The sequence below is a fragment of the Muntiacus reevesi genome, chromosome 2 (genome assembly GCF_963930625.1).
Source record: "Muntiacus reevesi chromosome 2, mMunRee1.1, whole genome shotgun sequence".
Taxonomy (NCBI): Eukaryota; Metazoa; Chordata; class Mammalia; order Artiodactyla; family Cervidae; genus Muntiacus; species Muntiacus reevesi.
In genome coordinates, this window is record NC_089250.1 from 213,436,728 (window position 1) to 213,456,639 (window position 19,912).

Sequence of the window (19,912 nt, forward strand, 5' to 3'; positions counted from 1 at the left end):
GGTGGGAAACTACAGCTAAATCCCTACCTCACAACCTATGTGAAAACTTAGGTGGGAAGCCATGTGTTTATCACAACTCTTCCCACAAGGCTGAGTCTTAACAGGCTTTTGAAGCTCAAAGACACTTTCAATCTTAATCTGTCTGAAATCTAGGATCAATACAACTCTCCAAGGCTCCAACTCTCTGGCGTATCATTCCCTTTTCATTTCCATTTGTGTGGTGGGGGGCAAAATAATGCCCAGCCCCAAAGATGTACTTATCTTAACCCTGGGAACCTGCAAATATGTTATCTCACGTGGTGAAAGAGACTTGGCAGCTGTGATGAAACTGAGGATCTTGAAGTGGAGAGCTGAGCCTCAGGTACCCAGGGGGGCCCAACCTAATCACAAGGATGCTACATAACGGAGGCAGGAGGATCAGAACCAGAGAGAGGGGCTGGAGAATGACTTTTGAAGATGGAGGAAGGAGCCAGAAGTCAAAGAATGCCAGAAGCCTCTAGAACTGAGGCAGGAGGTAGACGGGCCCCACCACCACCACCACCACCACCAGCGTAAAGCCACTGGAGACTCATTCTCTGTGGCCTGAAACTCCAAGATGAGAACAGCAGGACAGTTAAGGGAGGTGGCTGGGCCCCACCCAGACCATGTATTTCTCATTCTCCAAGTCAGGAGATCTCCCCAACCACACACGTGGTTGGAAAAGGCTCCTTGGAGGTCAAAAGGGGAGTGATGCCAAGGCACGTCCTACCCAGACACCTTTTTGGTAAAATCCATCTTAGCTAACAGACGCGTGCGCACACATGGGAGGATCCTGAGATGAACGAAATATGGGCTGTGAACCAGGCAAATCAAAATGATTGGCCAAAGGAAAACTAGAAGAAATGCCCCATAAAAGTAATTCAAACTTCCATGAGGGCCCAACTCAGCAACTCTCTCTCTCTCTGAATCCACCCTTGCGTCCATGCACACATGCTGTACCTGTTTTCCCTTTGAATAAACACTTTACTTGTTTCGCTACTTTCTGTCTTTGTGGAATTCTTTTCTGCAAAGTCCAACAGCCAGGGCCCTTGTCACTGACCACTGGTCTAGTGGTTAAGATTTGGCATTCTGAGCACCTCAACCCAGCCTCAGTCTTTGGCTAGGAACCTGAGCCCTGCTTCAAGGGGCTGCAGGCTGAGGCCACCTGAGATCAGAAACTGGGGAAAGTAAGGAAATGGATTCTTTTCCAGAAGGACCAATCCTGCAAATACCTTTCATCCCAGTGAGACCCACTTCAGACGTCTAACCTCGGGAACTCTAAGATAAGACATTTGTGCTGTTTTAAGTCACAAAGTTCATGGTCATTTGTTACACCAGCCAGTAAGAAACTAGTACAGCTTGCAAAGTGGTTAGTTAGTCCTTTCCTGGATGCTCTCTGTAATCTGGGCACTCTGCAAGAACCTAGAGATACAGCAGGGACCCCTGTCCTCAGAGGACTTATAGTCTTGGACAGCTATTAACTAATGATCAATCAATTAATTGTAGGATTGACTTACAGTTATCATGAGATTCTAAGTATGAGAGTAAGCTCTGAGGGCATTTAACAAAAGGTCCTGACCTTTACCTTGAGGGGGTGGCAGCAAAAGGTTCCCTGAAGATGTGATGTTTAAGTTGATCTCTAAGCTTTGAGCAGGAACTAACTAGGCTAAGAGAAAGCAAAGACTGGCCAAGGCAGTGCAAAGGCTGTGGGGCAGGAAGCAGCTTGAGATTAAAGGGTAGCCAGAGGTGAGCAGAGCACCCAGAGAGACAAGCAGCAGGCTAAGCAGGGGCAGACTGTGCTCTCTCCAAGCCCCTGATACAGGGGTCTCTCCCATTTGCTCAGCTGCCTCTCCAGGAAGGCACATGTTCAGACTTCTTACATGAAGACTTTCAGGATCTGAGCTAATTGTTATCAACACCCAAGGGACAAAAGAGGGAAGGAGCCTGGCAAAGCCCGAAGAGACCCAGGAACTCATGACCTCCCCAAACAGAGAGCGTCTGGGCAGGTTGAGACCTCTCAGAAGGGAGAATCAGCCACATAGCCAAGTCCATCACAGAGGGGCAGGAAGAGGTACATGCTGACTCCCCAGATAAGCCCTCGCAGGAATGACAAAAATGTCAGACGCCAGAGGCAACTGGTGGGGGTGCAGACAGCTGGAGCCAAATCAGAAGGAAACTGCCACCCTTCTCCCCAAAGGCCCTGGCGCCTCCAGGGGCCAGCAGGAGTGGCAGGGTCAGCAGGCAGCCTGCAGCCTGCAGTAGAGCCGGATTCCAGAAGCTACCTTCTGGGGAAGAGGAAAACCTGAGCCTTCACAAGGGCTCCAAAGCAGAGCAGACCTTCAGCTGGGCCTCCCAAGTGTTAGGAACTAGGGGGCTTCCCGGTAAATGCCACAGAGTCCCATACCTTCCAGAGGAGGAAAGGGGAGGGGACCAGATACTTTCAAAGACAAAAGATGTTTCCACTGCAAACCGCAGCCACGCAAGGCCACAAACACCACGCGGATGCGCGCGCGCGCACACACACACACACACACACACACACACAGAGTAAACATCCATCCTCCCGCAAGTGTTGGTTCCCCTGGTCTTATTCACAGGGTGGACTTGGGCCAGACAGAGCTGCAGAGCTGGGGCCCTCGGCCAGTAAGCAGGCCACACTGAGTAATAATTAGTCTGCATATTTCACAAACACGTTCCTCATTTGATCTCAGCCCGATCCTGTTACTTTCACGTTACACGTGAGGCACTGAGTCAATGAAGGGAAGGGCTGGCTTGACTGTGGATCCCCTGGTCCCTTCTCCCCCATCCTGGGGCCACATGAAGCCCCCTCAGCTGTCACAGTCCCAGGACACGAAGCTCCTCAGAACTCCTCTGCCTCTGACTCACCATGGGCATCTCAGGACCCCAGATCCTCCAACCTGCTCCCCAGTCATATTCCAAGGGCAACCCTCAGTGCTCACTCCCCACCAGTGGTTGAGGTTCTGCTGGGAGTGAGGAGATGGGCCCCCATCCTTCACTCTTGGTCGTGAAAACCTGAGCGGGGTCTAAGGGATTCAGAAAAACCAACTGGCTTCTCCCTTCTGTATTTCTCTGGCTCCCCTACAGCATCAGTGGGGACGACTGCAGGGTGAGGTTGCAAATGACCCCCCGAAAGAGGTCCTCTGCAAAAGGTGGAAGCTGCCACAACCACTGAGGCATTTAACCTTGACCCACTTGGCCAGCCTTCCCCAGAGCACAGTATCTGGGACCCCACCCAAAAAACATGCTCCCCAAAAAAGGATCTGGTGGCCATAGATGTCTGCAAACCCCTACTTCTTCCCAAGGCCCAGCAGTCCACTGCTCCCTCTGGGAAAGCCTTTATCACTTCATGGGGCTGCACAGAGCATTTACTAGATATTGTTCCAAGCCCTTTGTGAATATAAACTCGTTGAAGCCCCAGAATGACCCAAGGAAGGAAACACTGTGATTGTGCCCATTTTACAGATAAGGAGACTGAGGCACAGAGAGGTCAGGTGATTCAGTCAGGGCCACCCAGAGCCGGAATTCCCAGGCTGCTTCTCATAACTTCCATTAACACCTGACAGAACAAGCTTGGCAACATCACTACGGCAGGGGAGCTGGCAGAGGTCAGCAGTCAGCGTGGCCAGCTCTGACCTTCCCACCCATCAGCTCTGGGGGTGGCTAGGGGTGGGGCAGACGGAGGCCCAGGAGGTGGGGGGCCCCTGCCTCTCACCCGAGTGTTACAGAATTAACCTGGACTGCATCCAGCTTCTCTCAAGGTGGTCTCGTCCAGGCCACCAAAGAACCATCTCGACCCTGGGATGTTTCTGGGAGGCAGGGCAAGGAAGGACCAGGCAAGGAGGCCGGGGACCCCCTGATTCTTCAGAGAGGAGAACAGTGTGCTGTGTGTCTCCTACCCCAGGATCCGCTGCAGGATTCCCGAAAATCCTCTAACAGTTAGTTATTGTTACTCGATTCCCCCGCCCCAGGCAGAGTTGGTCCGTGTCCAGCTCGCACACTCGAAGCGGCAATGAAGTGTCGGACCCGTTCAAGCCAAGAGAAGCCTGGAGTCGTGTTCTTATTGCCATAGGAATTGTTTCTCTGGGAATGGATTTTAAAATAACAGAGAGGCTGGTGGGGTGGAGGCAGGGGGGAGAGCGGACAGCGAGATGAAGGGCAAGGAGATGCAGAAAACCCGGGGGGCCTGAGGGGAAGGTCTCACCAGATATTCACATTCAGGCCATTCTGTGTGATTTCCACCCACTCCTACTTCAAAGTTGGCGCAGATGGTAAAGAATCTGCAGGAGACCCAGGTTGGATCTTTGGGTTAGGAAGATCCCCTGGAGAAGAGACTGGCAACCCACTCTAATATTCTTGCCTGGAGAATCCCATGGATAGAGGATCCCAGTGGGCTACTGTCCCTGAGGTCGCAAAGGGTTGGACATGACTGAGTGACTAACTCTTTCACTTTTTCACTTTCCTACTTCAAAGGAAGAAGCAGGACCCCCTAAAGCAGGGTGACCTCTGTGGCTCCCCTAAACACGGCTTCTAGAACTGATCTGGTGGGGGTAAAGCGCAGACAAGGGCCTCACGCCAGGACCTCTTAGAAAGACAGACCTGCACGGGGGCAGAGGCCACCCCTCAGCTTCCCGGAGGGTGGAGATCAAGACACTTATTCATTCACTTGCTCGAAAAGCAACCGTGGAACACCTGATGCGTGCAAGCCTGTCAAATACAAGTATTTGACAAAAACACAAGGTGCGTGAACGCCATGCCGTGTTGCTTTTCAAAGCTGAGAAAACACCGTGGAGCCTTTGCCAGGCTCCAGGGAGCTAAAGAGCCAGCTACCGGCCTCCCTCGGGCTCTGGGAAAGGCCAGGAGCTCAAGGCTACAATCTGCTCCCGCTGATCCTCCGTCCACCAAGCGGCTGGATGCTGCCAACCGCGCAGACTCGGAGCACTCCTGTGTCTACTCCATCCCTACCGCCCCAGCCCTGTTTCAGGGTTCCTGACACTGCCTGTTAGCTGCTCCTCTCCTCTGATTCTCCTTCTTCTGCCTGTCTCCTCCACACCAGTGAAGTTGGCATGGGACCCACCGTGACCAAGTCTTGACACAGAGCCCAGGCTCCTTGCTGCTGCTGCTGCTGCTGCTAAGTCGCTTCAGTCGTGTCCGACTCTGTGCGACCCCATAGACAGCAGCCCATTAGGCTCCCCCGTCCCTGGGATTCTCCAGGCAAGAACACTGGAGTGGGTTGCCATTTCCTTCTCCAATGCATGAAAGTGAAAAGTGAAAGGGAAGTCGATCAGTCATGTCCGACTCTTAGCGACCCCATGGACTTCAGCCTACCAGGCTCCTCCATCCGTGGGATTTTCCAGGCAAGAGTAGTGGAGTGGGGTGCCACTGCCTTCTCCACCAGGCTCCTTAGGGTGGCAGAAAAGAGGCTTCGCCCTCAGACTCCAAAGGCCCCAACTGCCTCACACTCCCAACCCTCAGGCAGCTGTTCTGTCACCCGAAACGCCCTTCCCAGTTGCTCACGTAGCCTTGGTCTACCAGGCCAGCGTCTCCCAAGGTGTGGAGTCTGGAACGGGCTTCCCTGATGACTGCATAAAGAATCTGACTGCATTGTAGGAGACAAGGGCTCGATCCCTGGTTGGGGAAGATCCCCTGGAGGAGGGCATGTTAACCCACTCTGGTATTCTTGCCTGGAAAATCCCACAGACAGAGAAACCTGGTGGGCCACAGTCCACGGGGTGGCAGACAGTCAGACGTGACTGAGCACACACACAAGCAGAGCCTGGAACACCATCCCAGCCAAAGGAGTCTGTGGCCTCCTAGGTGTGTGAACCTCCCCCCCTTCTTGGCACTCTTTGCAAGGTTAGCGCACTACACATCACAAGCATGAACACAATGTTTATGACATATTTCTCAAAGCACTTTTAACTTTCACTCATCTAAGCCTACAACAACCTTACAAAGCAGATCTGACCACCCCCATTTTATAGAGGAGAAAACTTAGACATAAAGATTCCCAAACACCCACAGACCTAGCTTCGTTAAACAGGTACTTGCTCATATGCCCCTTGCCTACCTGACCCACTTTGCACACATCTGTGTTACAGCAAATTCCATGACTTGCTCTGGGGGCTTCCCCAACCAGCCTCTGAACTCCTCAAGGGCAAAGGCTAAGTCTGAATCAGCAGTCATCTCACTACCCCAGCACTAAGCATGCAGTAGGTGCTTGTTAGTAACTTCTTTAAGGTAAGGCTCCAGGCACCATGGATCCAGTGGCAGGGACGAGGCTCATGAGCAAGCGGAAAGGACCATCCACTCCTGTGGAATCAGCAGAAAGCCTTTACCATTCAAGGCTCAAGGCAGAGAGCCCCTGCCCCGAAGGCTCAGCCCCCAGCTCCAGCCTGCTGACTGACCCCAACCATGGACTGAGAAGGTTGGATGGTTAAACTCCCAGCTTGGACAAATTCACATGGGTGGGTGTAGACAGCCCAGGCTCAGGGCACAGGCTGGCTCACGCATTCTGGTCCCTGGTGGACCAGTCAGAGCCATGTTCCAGAGGAAACAGGTAGGAGAAATGATTCTATCTTCAGGAAAGGAGAACAGGAAGTGAGTTCTTGGTACAAAGCCCACAGGCAACCACAGATACAGGGGGCACAGGAAACCACCCAAAGAGAGGGGAACAGAGCAATCCTTGAAGACTTCCTGAAGGAGGGGGTTTTGTGACCACCCCAGAAGAGGGTGGAGCCAAGGTATGGGGTGGGGAGTGGACAGGACAAGCACCTCAGCTCAGCAGAAACAAGAAAGAGATTTCAGAGCCAGAGATGAGCCTAGAGGACGAGGCACAGGAACTGGGATGAGGTGGGTGGGAAGCCAAAAGATCCCTGCATTTCCCCAGAGCAAGAGGTCTCTCACTGCAGGCCCTAAGTCAGAGGGGCTGTGGGATCAATTTTCTGAGTCTTGGCAAGCACGTTTTCATGAACTAGATAGACTACGATAAAAAAGAAAGGATCACATATGGTAATAGTAAGCACGATTTTGTGAAACTTATTTCAAGGGTGTGTGTGTGTATGTGTAAGTGCACACGCACAGACTCAAGCACCATATAAAAGGTATTTCCTACTACGGGTCATGATGAAAGAATCTCACAAAAACCTCTGTTCTCCATGCAGTGCTCCTCAAACCTGGCTGCATCAAAGAAAAGAAAAATAAAACACTTGGGGAGGCCATTAGATACAGCTCTCCAGGCCTTAGAGTCTGCATGGGTCTGGTTATCCAATGCTTCAATCTCCCCAGTTCATCCTGGTGAGCCAGTCGGTGCCCTGCTGTGTAAGGGATGCTCTATCAAAGACCAGCTAAATAATCTGTGGGGTGCAGTGCGAACTGAAGTTACAGGACCCCTCATTCAAAAAGCTGCATCAGTAAAGATAGTAGAATACGAAGTGTTTTCCTCTCTTCTGCAGTTCTGTCTCTCTATTTCTCGACCTGTCACTTGTTTAGTGTTTCGCGTGTGTTCCCTCAGGCACGGAGATCCTCGTGGTTAGCAAGGGCAGAACCCTCCCTGCAACTCCACGGGGTGTAAGTGCACGCGCACGCCATCCTTCCCACTAGCCAGCGGGCTGGAGCATCGCCCAGGTCAGGGGCAGGGAAGTCAAGCCAGGCATCTCCCCCTACCAAGGGCCCATCATCATACGGTGGGTGGGCACCCTTCCAGGGTATTACCATCTCTCCCCAGGACATGCCAGGATCAGTGTGGCCAGAGGCTCTGCCCTGCTGAGTCACCCACTGAGCACACTATGTTCTTGCCAGCCCAGGGCGGGCACTACAGCTGCCATGCCCCACTCCAGGGTGTCACAGCGTGCACGCACCTGATCCCAGCCCTCTCGGAGCCCACATCCAGGCTCCAGCCAGAGGCAGAGGGTGGCATCGTCACTGCGCAGGAGTGAAGAGGGGGTGGCCAGGTGGACCTGGGGTGCCAGAGGGTGGGGAGTGAGTAGCGGAGAACAAACAACAGGGAGGTGGTAGGAGGCGTTGAGAGGTAGGTCATGGTCAGCGCTGAGGATCAAGGCCCTGGTGCCTCGTGGTCCCATCAGACTTCCCTTAGAAAGCACGCATTCAAGGCTATGAGTACTGAGAAGTGGGAGACAGTAAGCACAAAGCACTGAACTCCAAGTGTGGACCCTGCTGGGCATCGCACCTGGGCCCCTGCACGGGCCCAAGGGCCCTGCCTGAGAAGCCAGCGGGAGGGAGGCAGGTGGGAGGCCCGGGCGAAGAAGGAAGAAATAGCCCAGGTCCAGCACTGTCAGCATATCAGGGATCAGACCCTTCCCAAAACCTTAACTGGCCACAGAGTTTCTAAAACCAAAAGCAGTCACAAGTTTTGAACTCCATCCTGTCACTTCTTAGAACAGTGTGAAAATCGGTAAAGGCTCTGAAGGTCAGGCCAGAATACAGATGTGCTTCTAAAAGAGCCAGAACAAAATCCCTGTGAGCCACCTTGGGCCCTCCTTCCCAGAAGCTCCCCGTCATCTCTGGAAGGGGTCTTTTCATCCCCAACTACTGCGTGTCCCATGCCACTCGCCTGCCAGTCACCCCCGGCAGGACCCGCATCCGCTCTGAATTCACAGCCTCAGCGGGTCCTTGGTGGATGCGATCTGGTTCACTCTACACAACTGACAGGGCCCGACCCTATTCCTGACCCTGGCCCAGGTCCCCAGCAGGCAGGTGACGGCCCCTGTGGCCCTCACAGTCTAACAGGGGACCAGGCAGAGAGGGCACAGGACGGGAATATCTGGACACAGACAGCTTAGCTCAGTCACCGCGACCTTTTGTGGCCATGGTCATCTGGGGGAAGGCCATTCAACTTCTGAGGATTTGGGGTACATGCATCCTTGCTCCATCCCCAAGACTCACTCCACATTCCCCCAGATCTGCCTTAGACCTGGGCAAGAAGAGCCCCATCCTAGGCAGTGAGCTGCAATAGCAGCCCCAATCTGGCCCTCTCTGGCTACATCCCACCTCACAGGGCAAGGAGACCATGGGGCTGAGGGGATATGACCCCCAGAGCCCACAGTCCCCCTGAGAGCAAGCGTGGGTACCCAGGAGTCCAGAACTCCCTCCCCAGGCACACTCAGGCAGGAGATATGGCCAGCTGGCAGTGGTTGGGTGAGGAGCAGGTGGCGGGCTGGATGGACGGGAGTGTCCAGGGTGTGCGGGTGAGGCCAGACCAGGGTGAGGTATCCAGAGCACAAGGAGGGAAGACAAGGGTGGTTTTTCCTGCACCACCAAGTCCCCGCACAAAATTCACGGAGGCAAGATTTCTAAACGTGAGCCCCAACCCCCACCCCCAGGTCATTAAGAGGGTGTGTTTGTCAAGGTCAATGACAGAATTTATTTTAACAGTTTACAGTTTTAGACCCTCAGTGTCCAACTCTTTGCAACCCCATGGACTGTAGCCCACCAGGCTCCTCTTTCCATGGGATTCTCCAGGCAAGAATACTGGAGTGGGTTGCCGTGCCCTTCTCCAGGGGATCTTCCTGAGCCAGGGATCGAACCCAGGACTCTTGCATTGGAGGCAGATTCTTTACCATCTGAGCCACCAGGGAAGCCCACTCTATCTTTTAAACATTTAGACATACAATGTTCAGCCTTCCATCTGTGACCTCACAAATGTGAGGGGTGGGCAGAGCTGACAGGTGGTATTGGCCAGGGAAGGCCATTTTCATCCCCTCCCCAAGGCCATTATGACCCAGCATCACTGAAGTGTCACCTTCAAATACACCCCAAGAAAAACCTGCTGATGGGAATACAAAACAGTATAACTTCTATGATCCTATCTGGCAGAATTATGCATGTATTTACCTTCTCACTCCAAAAGCCCACTTTTTAAAATGTATCTTGAAGAGGCATTGGCAAAAATATGAAATGAGGGGCTTCCTTAGTGGAGTGGCTTACCACCTGCCCATGCAGGAAACACACGTTTGATCCCTGGTCCGCGAAGATTCCACATGCCGAGGAGCTACTAAGCCTGTGGCCTTAGGGCTTGAGAGCCACAATGACTGAGTCCAAACACCCTAGAACTTGTGCTGCATCTAGAGAAGCCACTGTAATGAGAAGTCCTCGCCCCACAACTCAAGAGTCGCCTCCGCTCGCCGCAACTAGAGAAAGGCCTGTGCAGCAATGAAGACCGAGCACAGCCAAAAATAAAGTGTTTTTAAAAAATTTAAAAATATGAAATGAATAACTCACAAGGCTATTTACTGTGGTATTACATGTGACACAAAAGGTTAGAATAACACAATGTCCATTAGCAGGGGACTCACTGAAAAAAACTACAGTCATGGGCACCACCAAGAACTATAGGGCTACAAAAATGAATGCAGGCGAGATGAACATTCTGGAGACGGATGGTGGTGACAGGTAGACAACACTCAATGTATTTAATACCACTGAACGCTATACTTCAAGATGGTTAAGATGGTAAATTTTATGGTTTATGTAGCTAAAAAAATTTTAACCACAAATTTTTTAATTGTGAAAAACAAAATGAATGCAGAAAACTACCTATGCCCTGATCAGGAGCAATCTCCACAGTCCATCGTGAAACAACGAAGCTAAGTGCAGAACAGTATAACTAGTACACCACCTCTGGATAAGACTTAGTTGCTCAGTCATGTCCTACTCATTGTCACCCCATGGACTGTAGCCCACCACGCTCCTCTGTCCATGGGGATTTCCAGGCAAGAATACTGGAGTGGGTTGCCATTTTCTTCACCGGGGGATCTTCCTGACCCAGGGATCGAACCCTCGTCTCCCACAAGTCTCCTGCATTGCAGGCGGATTTTTTTTTTTACCGCTGAGCCAGTGGGGAAACCCTATAATCAACAAAACCTTAAACAAGGAGAATGTTATCAAGGCCTAGTGTCTTCAAAATGAACTGAGAAGAAAAGAGAGAGGAAGAAGTAGGGACCTGTAGAGAATGGTATTCTGGTGGAGGTTTAAAACCCAATTCTCCAGGAGAAAAAAAAGTCATGTCCACCAGTACTAGTCAGCTCGGGCTGCCTTATCAAAATACCATAGGCTGAGTGGCTTAGACTCCAGACATTTATTTCTAAGATCTGGAGGCTGGGAAGTCCAAGATCAAGGTGCGGATTCAGTTCCTGATAAGGACTATCTTTTTGGCTTGTGGACAGTCGACTTTGGGGTCTACACATGGGAAGGGAAAGTGAGAGAGGGTACTCTAGTCTCTCTTCCTCTTCTTATAAGGACACTATTCCCATCATGGGGACCCGACTCTCATGACCTTATCTAAATCTTCATCTTCATAATTATCTTCCAAAGGCCCCACCTCTAAATACCATCACACTGAAAGTTAGGGCTTCAACATATGAATTGGGGGGTGGAGGGAACATAAACGTTCAATCCATAACACATGATCTAACAAGATCCACCAGACCAACTATGAAGCATTCTTGCCCTCCCCCATTCTCCCAAATAAAAGATCCTAAATCTAATCAAACAGTCACACCTAATCTAGACATGGAACAACTGACTGGTTCAAAACTGCAAAAGGAGTATATTGTCAGCCTGCTTATTTAACTTATATGCTGAGTTCAGTTCAGTTCAGTTCAGTTCAGTCGCTCAGTTGTGTCCAACTCTTTGTGACCCCATGAATCGCAGCACGCCAGGCCTCCCTGTCCATCACGAACTCCCGGAGTTTACAAAAACTCATGCCCATCGAGTCGGTGATGTACATCATGCCAAATGCTGGGCTGGATGAATCACAAGTTGGACTGGAGATTGCCAGAAGAAATATCAACAACCTCACATAGGCAAATGATCCCACTCTAATGGAAGAAAGTGAAGAGGAACTAAAGAGTCTCTTGATGACTGTGAAAGAGGAGAGTGAAAAAGCTGATTTGAAACTCAACATTAAAAAAACTAAGATCATGGCATTTGGTCCCATTACTTCATGACAAACAGAAGAGGGGGAAAGTGGAAGCAGTGACAGATTTTATTTTCTTGGGCTTCAAAATCACTGTGGATGGTGACTGCAGTCATGAAATTAGAAGATGTTTGCTCTTTGGAAGAAAAGCTATGACAAACCTAGACAGCATATTAAAAAGCAGAGACATCACTTTGCTGATAAAAGTCCCATCTAGTCAAAGCTATGGTTTTTCTAGTAGTCATGTACCGATGTGACAGAGTCGGTCCATAAAAAAGGCTGAATGCCGAAGAATTGATGCTTTCAAGTTGTGGTGTTGGAGAAGACTCTTGAGAGTCCCTTGGACAGCAATGAAATCAAACCGGTCAATCCTAAAGGAAATTAACCCTGAATATTCATTGGAAGGACTGTTGCTGAAGTTGAAGCTCCAATACTTTGGCCACCTGATGTGAAGAGCCGACTCATCAGGAAAGACCCTGATGCTGGGAAAGACTGAACCTAAAGGAGAAGGGGGTGGCAGAGCATGAGACGGTTAGAGAGCATCACTAGCTCAATGGACATGAATTTGAGCAAACTCCGGGAGACAGTGGAAGACAGAGGAGCCTGGCGTGCTGCAGTCCATGACCTCGAAAACAGTTGGATGTGACTTAGTCACTAAACAACAATAACAACAAAGAAGAGGTTGTTCTGTCTCTCTGTCCTGTCTGACTCTTTCTGACCCCATGGACTGCCACACACCAGGCTTCCCTGCCAAAAAGTTTAAGAAAAAAAGGCAATGAAGACAGTTGGTCCATGAGAAGCCTTCCTCCTACCACCATTTTCCAGAGCAGCAAACTCTAAAGTATCTGAGAATTCCTCTTTGGACTTGGCTTTCCAGGTTGATTACCTTCAGGATTAACTGGTTTAATTCCCTTGTAGTCCAAGGAACTCTCAAGAGTCTTCTCCAGGACCACAATTCAAAAGCATCAATTCTTTGGTGCTCAGCCTTCTTTATGGACCAACTCTCACATCTGTACATGACTACTGGAAAAACCATAGCTTTGACGATCCGGACCTTTGAGTATACAGAGTAATTACTCATCAAGGTTGGAAGATCAAACCTACTTATTTAACCGTCCATTAGCTTATTGTATAAGCTGTAGGCATTCAGCATGTGTATAACCTGTAGACATTCAGCATGTGGTCTCCCTTTATCCTCTCCCAAGCCTCACACCCTGTAAAGAAGGAACAGGTTTACGGAATGCGAGCCATTCTTCAGGGCAGAAGCAAAAGCAACTCTGTCCCTCGCCCCTGCCCCATGACCCCACTCTGTGGGTGTATTCATTCCTTCCTCTGCTTAAAATCTGGGCAGATCTTCACCACTCTTCTGGTTTCTCTTAGCAGAACATTCTCACTCCAAGAATGAATATTAAAACTCTTATTCAAATTAAAACCTCTCCCTCCCCAGCTGAGAATTGTGCACCCAGAATGGGGTGGAGGGGCCCTTTCTCTGGTTTTCACTCCTCACGCTCTGATCACTCACTGCTGTGTTGGACCCTTTAGAATTGGATACAGAGATGAGGAGGTGACAACAGATGAGACATCTAATCACCATCTGTGAAAGGGAGGGAGGGGATGATCAGGGAGGGAGGCAGGAAGAGGAATGAAATACACATGCTGGTGGCTCCATGGTAAAGAAACCACCTGCCATGCGGGAGACCTGGGTTCAATCCCTGAGTTGGGAAGACACCCTGGAGAAGGGAACAGTCACCCACTCCAGTATTCTGGCCTGGAGAATTCTTGAACTGTATAGCCCATGGGGTCATGAAGAGGCAGACACGACTGAGTGACTTTCACTCTCACTTCAAAGAGCTTCAACAATGTGTTAGCCTTATTCAGGTACAATGGAAGGACTAGGGTGTGAAGCTGGGGGCTCCATCCTTATGCAACCCTCCCGGTCAGTTAATGTTATATTTCCCTTTAGCTTTTACTTGGCATCTGAACCCTCTGTGGCTGACAAGTCATTAGTGGCCCAAACACAGGGCTGCAAGATTTTACTGGAAATGGGTCTCTAAGGAATTGATGTCCTCTTCTTTCTGCTAGAATAGCTTCATCAGAGGGGCCCATGCTGGGCTTGCGATGGAGGTGACCAGAACAGAGCACCCTTGTGTAAAAAGCAAGATGCACCCAGAACGTGTCAGACCTAGATGCCCAGTCCAGGAGGGCAGGCACAGGCACGTATACACACAGAGAAAAGGGAACACAGGACCAACAACCATGAAATAAGAGAAGACCATTTGTCAAGAAACAGCCCTGTCATCCTGCCCATCAACTGAAACCAAGCCACTATAAACACATGCATGGAGCCAAGCAGAGGCCAGTGCTGTGAAGAGCCCAGTGCCAAACGCTGTCCCCAAGCCTTCTGCTTCTGGAGTGAATCAGACTCGGGACCGTGTGACACCAGCCCACAACTCACCCAGACCCGGATCTCACGCCTGCAGTGCCCACGCAGGCCTTTGGGTGGAAAGGCTCAGTCAGGCTCCAAGGCATCTGCCTCAACCTGCCCCAAGCCTGCTTAACACCTCCCAGTATCCCATTTGGAAACCCATTTTCCACACATTCATCCAGTTCGTCCCTGAACTTAACACACCTTCTCCCTGCTCCCATCCTGGTGGAAAGAGTTCTGCGAGATGACATTTGTTGGGGACTCTTTTTATTTGTGCCAAAACCATCCCTTTCCAAATTATCTCTGGAAGTCCCCGAGTTCCAATCTACCAAATGCCCGAACCCGCATCCCCCATTCACCGGCTCCCTGTATAGACTTCCCATCTGGTCCCTCTCAGCACACACAGTCCAGGCTGTAGGAGCCTTTTCCACCTCCCTCCCCACCCCCAGTGCGCACAAACACACTTTTGAATTACAAAAGTAAGATATGCAAACAAGACACAAGCAGACAGAGCCAGGAGGGGGGTGGAGGGAATGGGAGTTCTCGTTCACTCTCTCTTAGGACCTGGTCAAGACCAGGTCTCTCCATACAGGAAACTGCCAAAAATGGTTTCCTACCAACTTTATACGGGTTCCCCAGGTGGCACAGTAGTAAAGGATCCACCTGCAGGAGACACAGGAGAGGTGGGTTCAATCCCTGGGTCGGGAAAATCCCCTGGAGGAGGAAATGGCAACCCACTCCAGTATTCTGGCCTGAAAAATCCCATGGACAGAGGAGCCTGGCAGGCTACAAAGGTTGCAAAGAGTCAGACATGACTGAGCACACACAGTATTATTAAGTATTACCCATTGTGTGTGTGTGTGTATATATATATATATATATATATATATACACCTACATATAGATTGAATTTTTCATAAGTGAGATCTTAAACATATCATTTTTCAACTTGAAAAACTTAATTTTTAAAGTATTCTCCTATGGAAGTGTGCAGATTCCACACTACTCTGGGTGTTTGGAGAATAATACTAATAGAAGCCTTGGGGGAGCATTTCCAAACAAAATGAAGGAAATAAAATTGCATGCAAAATTTTCCAGAAGTACTTTTTATATGCTTTTCTGAGAACCGATTGAACTAGCCATGCAGTGTACCGACACAAAACATCCCGGTCTCCTCAATACAAGGCACTGCTGGAATTCACCCTGGTAGCCCTGCCAGGCTTGGTAAACACCAAGGAGGACAAAAGAACCAGGACCTGTCGCTTCTTGCCTAGCTCCGTAAACAATAAGCCCCGTGGTACCCTAGAAAGCACAGGATTTGGAGAAAGAAGACAGGAGGTGAGTCCTCAGTTGCCACTGAACCTGGGGACCTCTCTGAGAGTCCATGTTTCCTCGGTTAAAGAAAAGACAATAGCTAACCCTGGCGTGGTTTTAGGATCAAAAGAGACGGGTGGCACCAACGCGGGGTGTGTTCAAGAATGGGAAAGGCTAGATTCGAGCGAGCTGCGCAAACGAAAAGACTTGGCAACTTCTACTCGAGGGCTCACGCGTTTTCTGGGGGGATTCAATCACGGATTGAGGAGACGCTGCCCGAACCTTCCTGGGGTGGCCAGCGCGCCACCTGCCGGCGGAGGAGGTGGCCGCGGGGGGGTCCCGGCACCGCGGGCTCGGGAACCCAGCTCCCTTCTCCCAGCCCGCCGCCGACTCTTACGATCCGAGCCGGGTCCTCGTTCCCCGGACGGCCGGGGAGCCGCAGCCCAGGCTGCTCCGCGGGCCCAGCCCCAAAGGCCGGACGGAGTCGCCCCTCCGGTGTCTCTGGCGGCCGGCGTGCGAGTGGGGGGCCCGGATGCAAGGCCTTGGCGTCGCGGGAACCTGCTCCCCAACACAAAGCCGCGGCCGCGCAGGTGAGCGCGGCAGAGCCACGTGAGCCGGTGAACTTGCAGGAACTGGGCCAGCGAGCCCCAGCCAGCCACGGTCGCCCCCCTCCGCGCACCCCTGCCGCAGGTTTGAGCCGCCTCCGCTCGGATTCGGGAGCCGAAGGGGCGACGGTTCGGAGAGCAAGGAAACGAAGGAGGGGGGGTGGGGGGCGCGGCCAGAGACCACCCCAGTCTCAGCCCCGCACCTCCGGTCCCGAGGCCCCGCGCCCTCAGCCCCCACAGTCTGTGCCCCTAGCACGCGATCACCCCCATGTCCTCAGCCCCCCAGTCCTCCACCGTCCTGCGCCCCCAGCCCCCAATCCCACCCTCCCAAGCCCCAAACTCCACCTCCGCGCCCCCAGCCCCGGACCGCCCCGAGTCCCTAGGCCACCAGTTCTCGACCCCCCGGCGTCCCCAGCCCCGGCCGCCCGCTCCCCTAACCCCCCAACCCCCTGATCCGCAGCCCCTAAGCCCCCACTCCCGCGCGCCTCCAGACCCCGGCTTCCCCGAGCCCCCCGGGCCCGCCGCCCACCCCCGCCCCAACCGGCTACTCACCGGCGGCCCCCGTAGCCGCTGCCGGGGGAGCCGGCGCCTGGGTCAGGATAGCTGTGCTGCTGCAGGGCCGCGGCCGGGAAGGGGTAGAGGAAGCCGGTGGCCAGCGCCGACCCGCAGAGGCAGCAGCACGCCCAGGGCAGTAGCAGAGCCAGCTTCATCTTGCGCGGCAGCCCGCGGGGACCCGGAGTCCCGGGCGGGAGGACGGTCGGGAGCGCTCCGGCGGCCGCCGCCGGAGCCGAGCGAACGCGCCTACGAGCGAGCGTAGCCCGGGTCAGAGCTGGAAGTGCCTGGGGGGCGCCCACGCCTCTCAGGGCCGCCTTTTCAAATTCGGCGAGGTGGGCTCTGCGCCGTCAAAGGGGGCGTGGGGCTTTCTCATTAACCCTCGGCGGTCCGGGGCAGAGGAGGCGGCAGTGGAGGCCGAGCCGGGGGAGGGGGGCGGGGTGGGGAGGGTTCCTGCTCCACTGGGGGTCCCGGGAGCCGCGCGCCCCGAAAGCCAGATCTTGTGCCTGGGTCCCCGCACACAAGCTCTTTAGAAACCTCCCAGCCAAACCTTCTTCAGGTCGCAAGCCTTCTGGAGCACCCACCGTGTTCCAGGCATGCTCACCTGGGTAACGTGGTTTTATCCCTACAGTATGGCTGTCTGTATTAGGTGGTGCCATTCCCATTTTTCAGAAGTAAAAACTAATGCTCAAAAAAGTTAAGCAAGAAAGACACACACTCCTTGTCCAAGGCTCTTTGAACCAAATCGTTGCACACCCAGATGTCTGCAGAATCATCTCCCATTTTTACCTCCAGACTCTGTCACCTGCCAGCTAAGTTAAGAAGATGCTTCGAAGGAAGAGGCATTCCGTATGGGGTGCAAAGTTGTCCCTAGACTCACAGATTTGTGAAGCATCATATCTGGGAAGGAGCTGGGGGAAGACGTGATACAATCCCACCTTTTACGGGTGTGAGAACTGGGTCCCAGACTACACACTGAGCCCAAGGCCCGCCTGACCCCAAGTAGGTGTTTTCTGGACCATGTTATCCCCTCGGGGCTTGTACCCAGCACAAAGGGCCAGTGGGAGCTGAAATCCAGCCTGTGTCCCACTCCCCAGGTTAACATCTTTTTCCAGTTCTCCCCATAGCATCCTAGGGGCTGGCAGAGGCCCTGAGGCCAGCTCTGTGCCTGCTAACAGTGGGAAGCTCCTAGTTCCTGAAATGCAGGTAGGACCGGAGAGAAGCCATCAAGTGTGGAAATGCTTGGTGGACTGCAACCCGTTTTATAGAAGAACTGTGGGATTGTTTTTAGAAGAACTGGAAGATGCTGTTGAAAATGTGGAGGGAAAGCTCAGGTTCCACGGCTTTTACCCTCCTGTTACATACCTCAGTGTGTATCCATATATACAGTTCCCATATGTACCTTCTTAAGGGCTTCCCTCATAGTTCAGTCGGTAAAGAATCTGCCTGCAACGCAGGAGACCCAGGTTCTATTCCTGGGTCGGGAAGATCCTCTGAGAAGGAAATGGCAACCCACTCCAGTATTCTCGCCTGGAGAATCCCATGGACAGAGGAGCTTGGCTTGCTACAGCCCATGGGATGGCAAGAGTCAGACACAACTTAGCAACTAAACCACCACCACCATTCTCATGAGTACAAGTCCCAAGATTTCATATCCAGTCCCCTTCACCCTTTCCCCAAACTGCCCATCCTTATCCACTCAATTCCCTCAAATCCTGCCTGGGCTTTTTATTTATTTATTTATTTTTTACTATTTCAGTTCAGTTCAGTTCAGTCACTCAGTCGTGTCCGGCTCTTGGCGACCCCATGGACTGCAGCACACCAGGCTTCCCTGTTCATCACCAACTCCTGGAGCCTACTCAAACTCATGTCTATCGCGTCGGTGATGCCATCCAACCATCTCATCCTCTGTTGTCCCCTTCTCCTCCCGCCTTCAATCTTTCCCAGCATCAGGGTCTTTTCCAATGAGTTGGTTCTTCGAATCAGGTGGCCAAAGTATTGGAGTTTCAGCTTCAACATCAATCCTTCCAATGAATATTCAGGACTGATTTCCTTTAGGATGAACTGATTGGATCTCCTTGCAGTCCAAGGGACTCTCAAGAGTCTTCTTCAACACCATAGCTCAAAAGCATCAATTCTTCAGTGCTCAGACTTCTTTATAGTCCAACTCTCACATCCATACATGACCACTGGAAAAACTATAGCTTTGACTAGATGGACCTTTGTTGGTAAAGTGATGTCTCTGCTTTTTAATATGCTGTCTAGGTTGGTTATAGCTTTTCTTCCAAGAAGCAAACATCTTTTAATTTCATGGCTGCAGTCACCATCTGCAGTGATTTTGGAGCCTCCCAAAATAAAGAAGATTTTAAATCTTCTCTCACTGTTTCCACTGTTTCCCCATCTATTTGCCATGAAGTGATGGAACCCGGTGCCATGATCTTAGTTTTCTGAATGTTGAGCTTTAAGCCAGCTTTTTCACTCTCTTCTTTCACTTTCACCAAGAGGCTCTTTAGTTCTTCACTTTCTGACATAAGGGTGGTGTCATTTGCATATCCGAGGTTATTGATATTTCTCCCAGCAATCTTGATTCTAGCTTGTGCTTCATCCAGCCCAGCATTTCACAAGATGTACTCACATTTAAGTTAAAAAAGCAGGGAGACAATATACAGCCTTGACGTATTCCTTTCCCGATTTGGAACCAGTCTGTTGTTCTATGTCCAGTTCTAACTGTTGCTTCTTGACCTGCATACAGATTTATTTTATTTATTTATTTCCTTGGCTGCATGAGGTCTTACATGTGGCACATGGGCTTCTCTAGTTGTGGCACACGGGCTTAGTTACCCCTCACTTGTGAGGTCTTAGTTCCCTGACTAGGGATCAAACCTGTGTCCCCTGTACTGGAAGGTGGATTCTTAACACTGGGCCACCAGGGAAGCCCCATGCCTCAGCCTTTCAAATGGGACTTCCACACTTCCCAAGTCTGGAGTTTGCACCTAGGAATAAGGATGCACAGAGTCCATCTCTGAGTGGACAGCCCCCTAATGG

General features: G+C 51.7%; 1 protein-coding gene across 2 annotated transcripts in view; it reads right to left on the reverse strand.

The window, feature by feature from the left end:
• The window catches only part of COL26A1 (collagen type XXVI alpha 1 chain), a 164,799-nt gene extending 147,681 nt beyond the window's left edge, over window positions 1-17,118 (reverse strand). For both annotated transcript variants that reach the window (XM_065920401.1, XM_065920400.1), the window contains exon 1: window positions 16,868-17,118. In XM_065920401.1, coding sequence (XP_065776473.1) covers window positions 16,868-17,025 — 158 coding nt within the window. In that variant the 5' untranslated portion in view covers window positions 17,026-17,118. The remainder of the gene's footprint in view (window positions 1-16,867) is intronic.
• Between the last annotated feature and the right edge of the window lie 2,794 nt (window positions 17,119-19,912).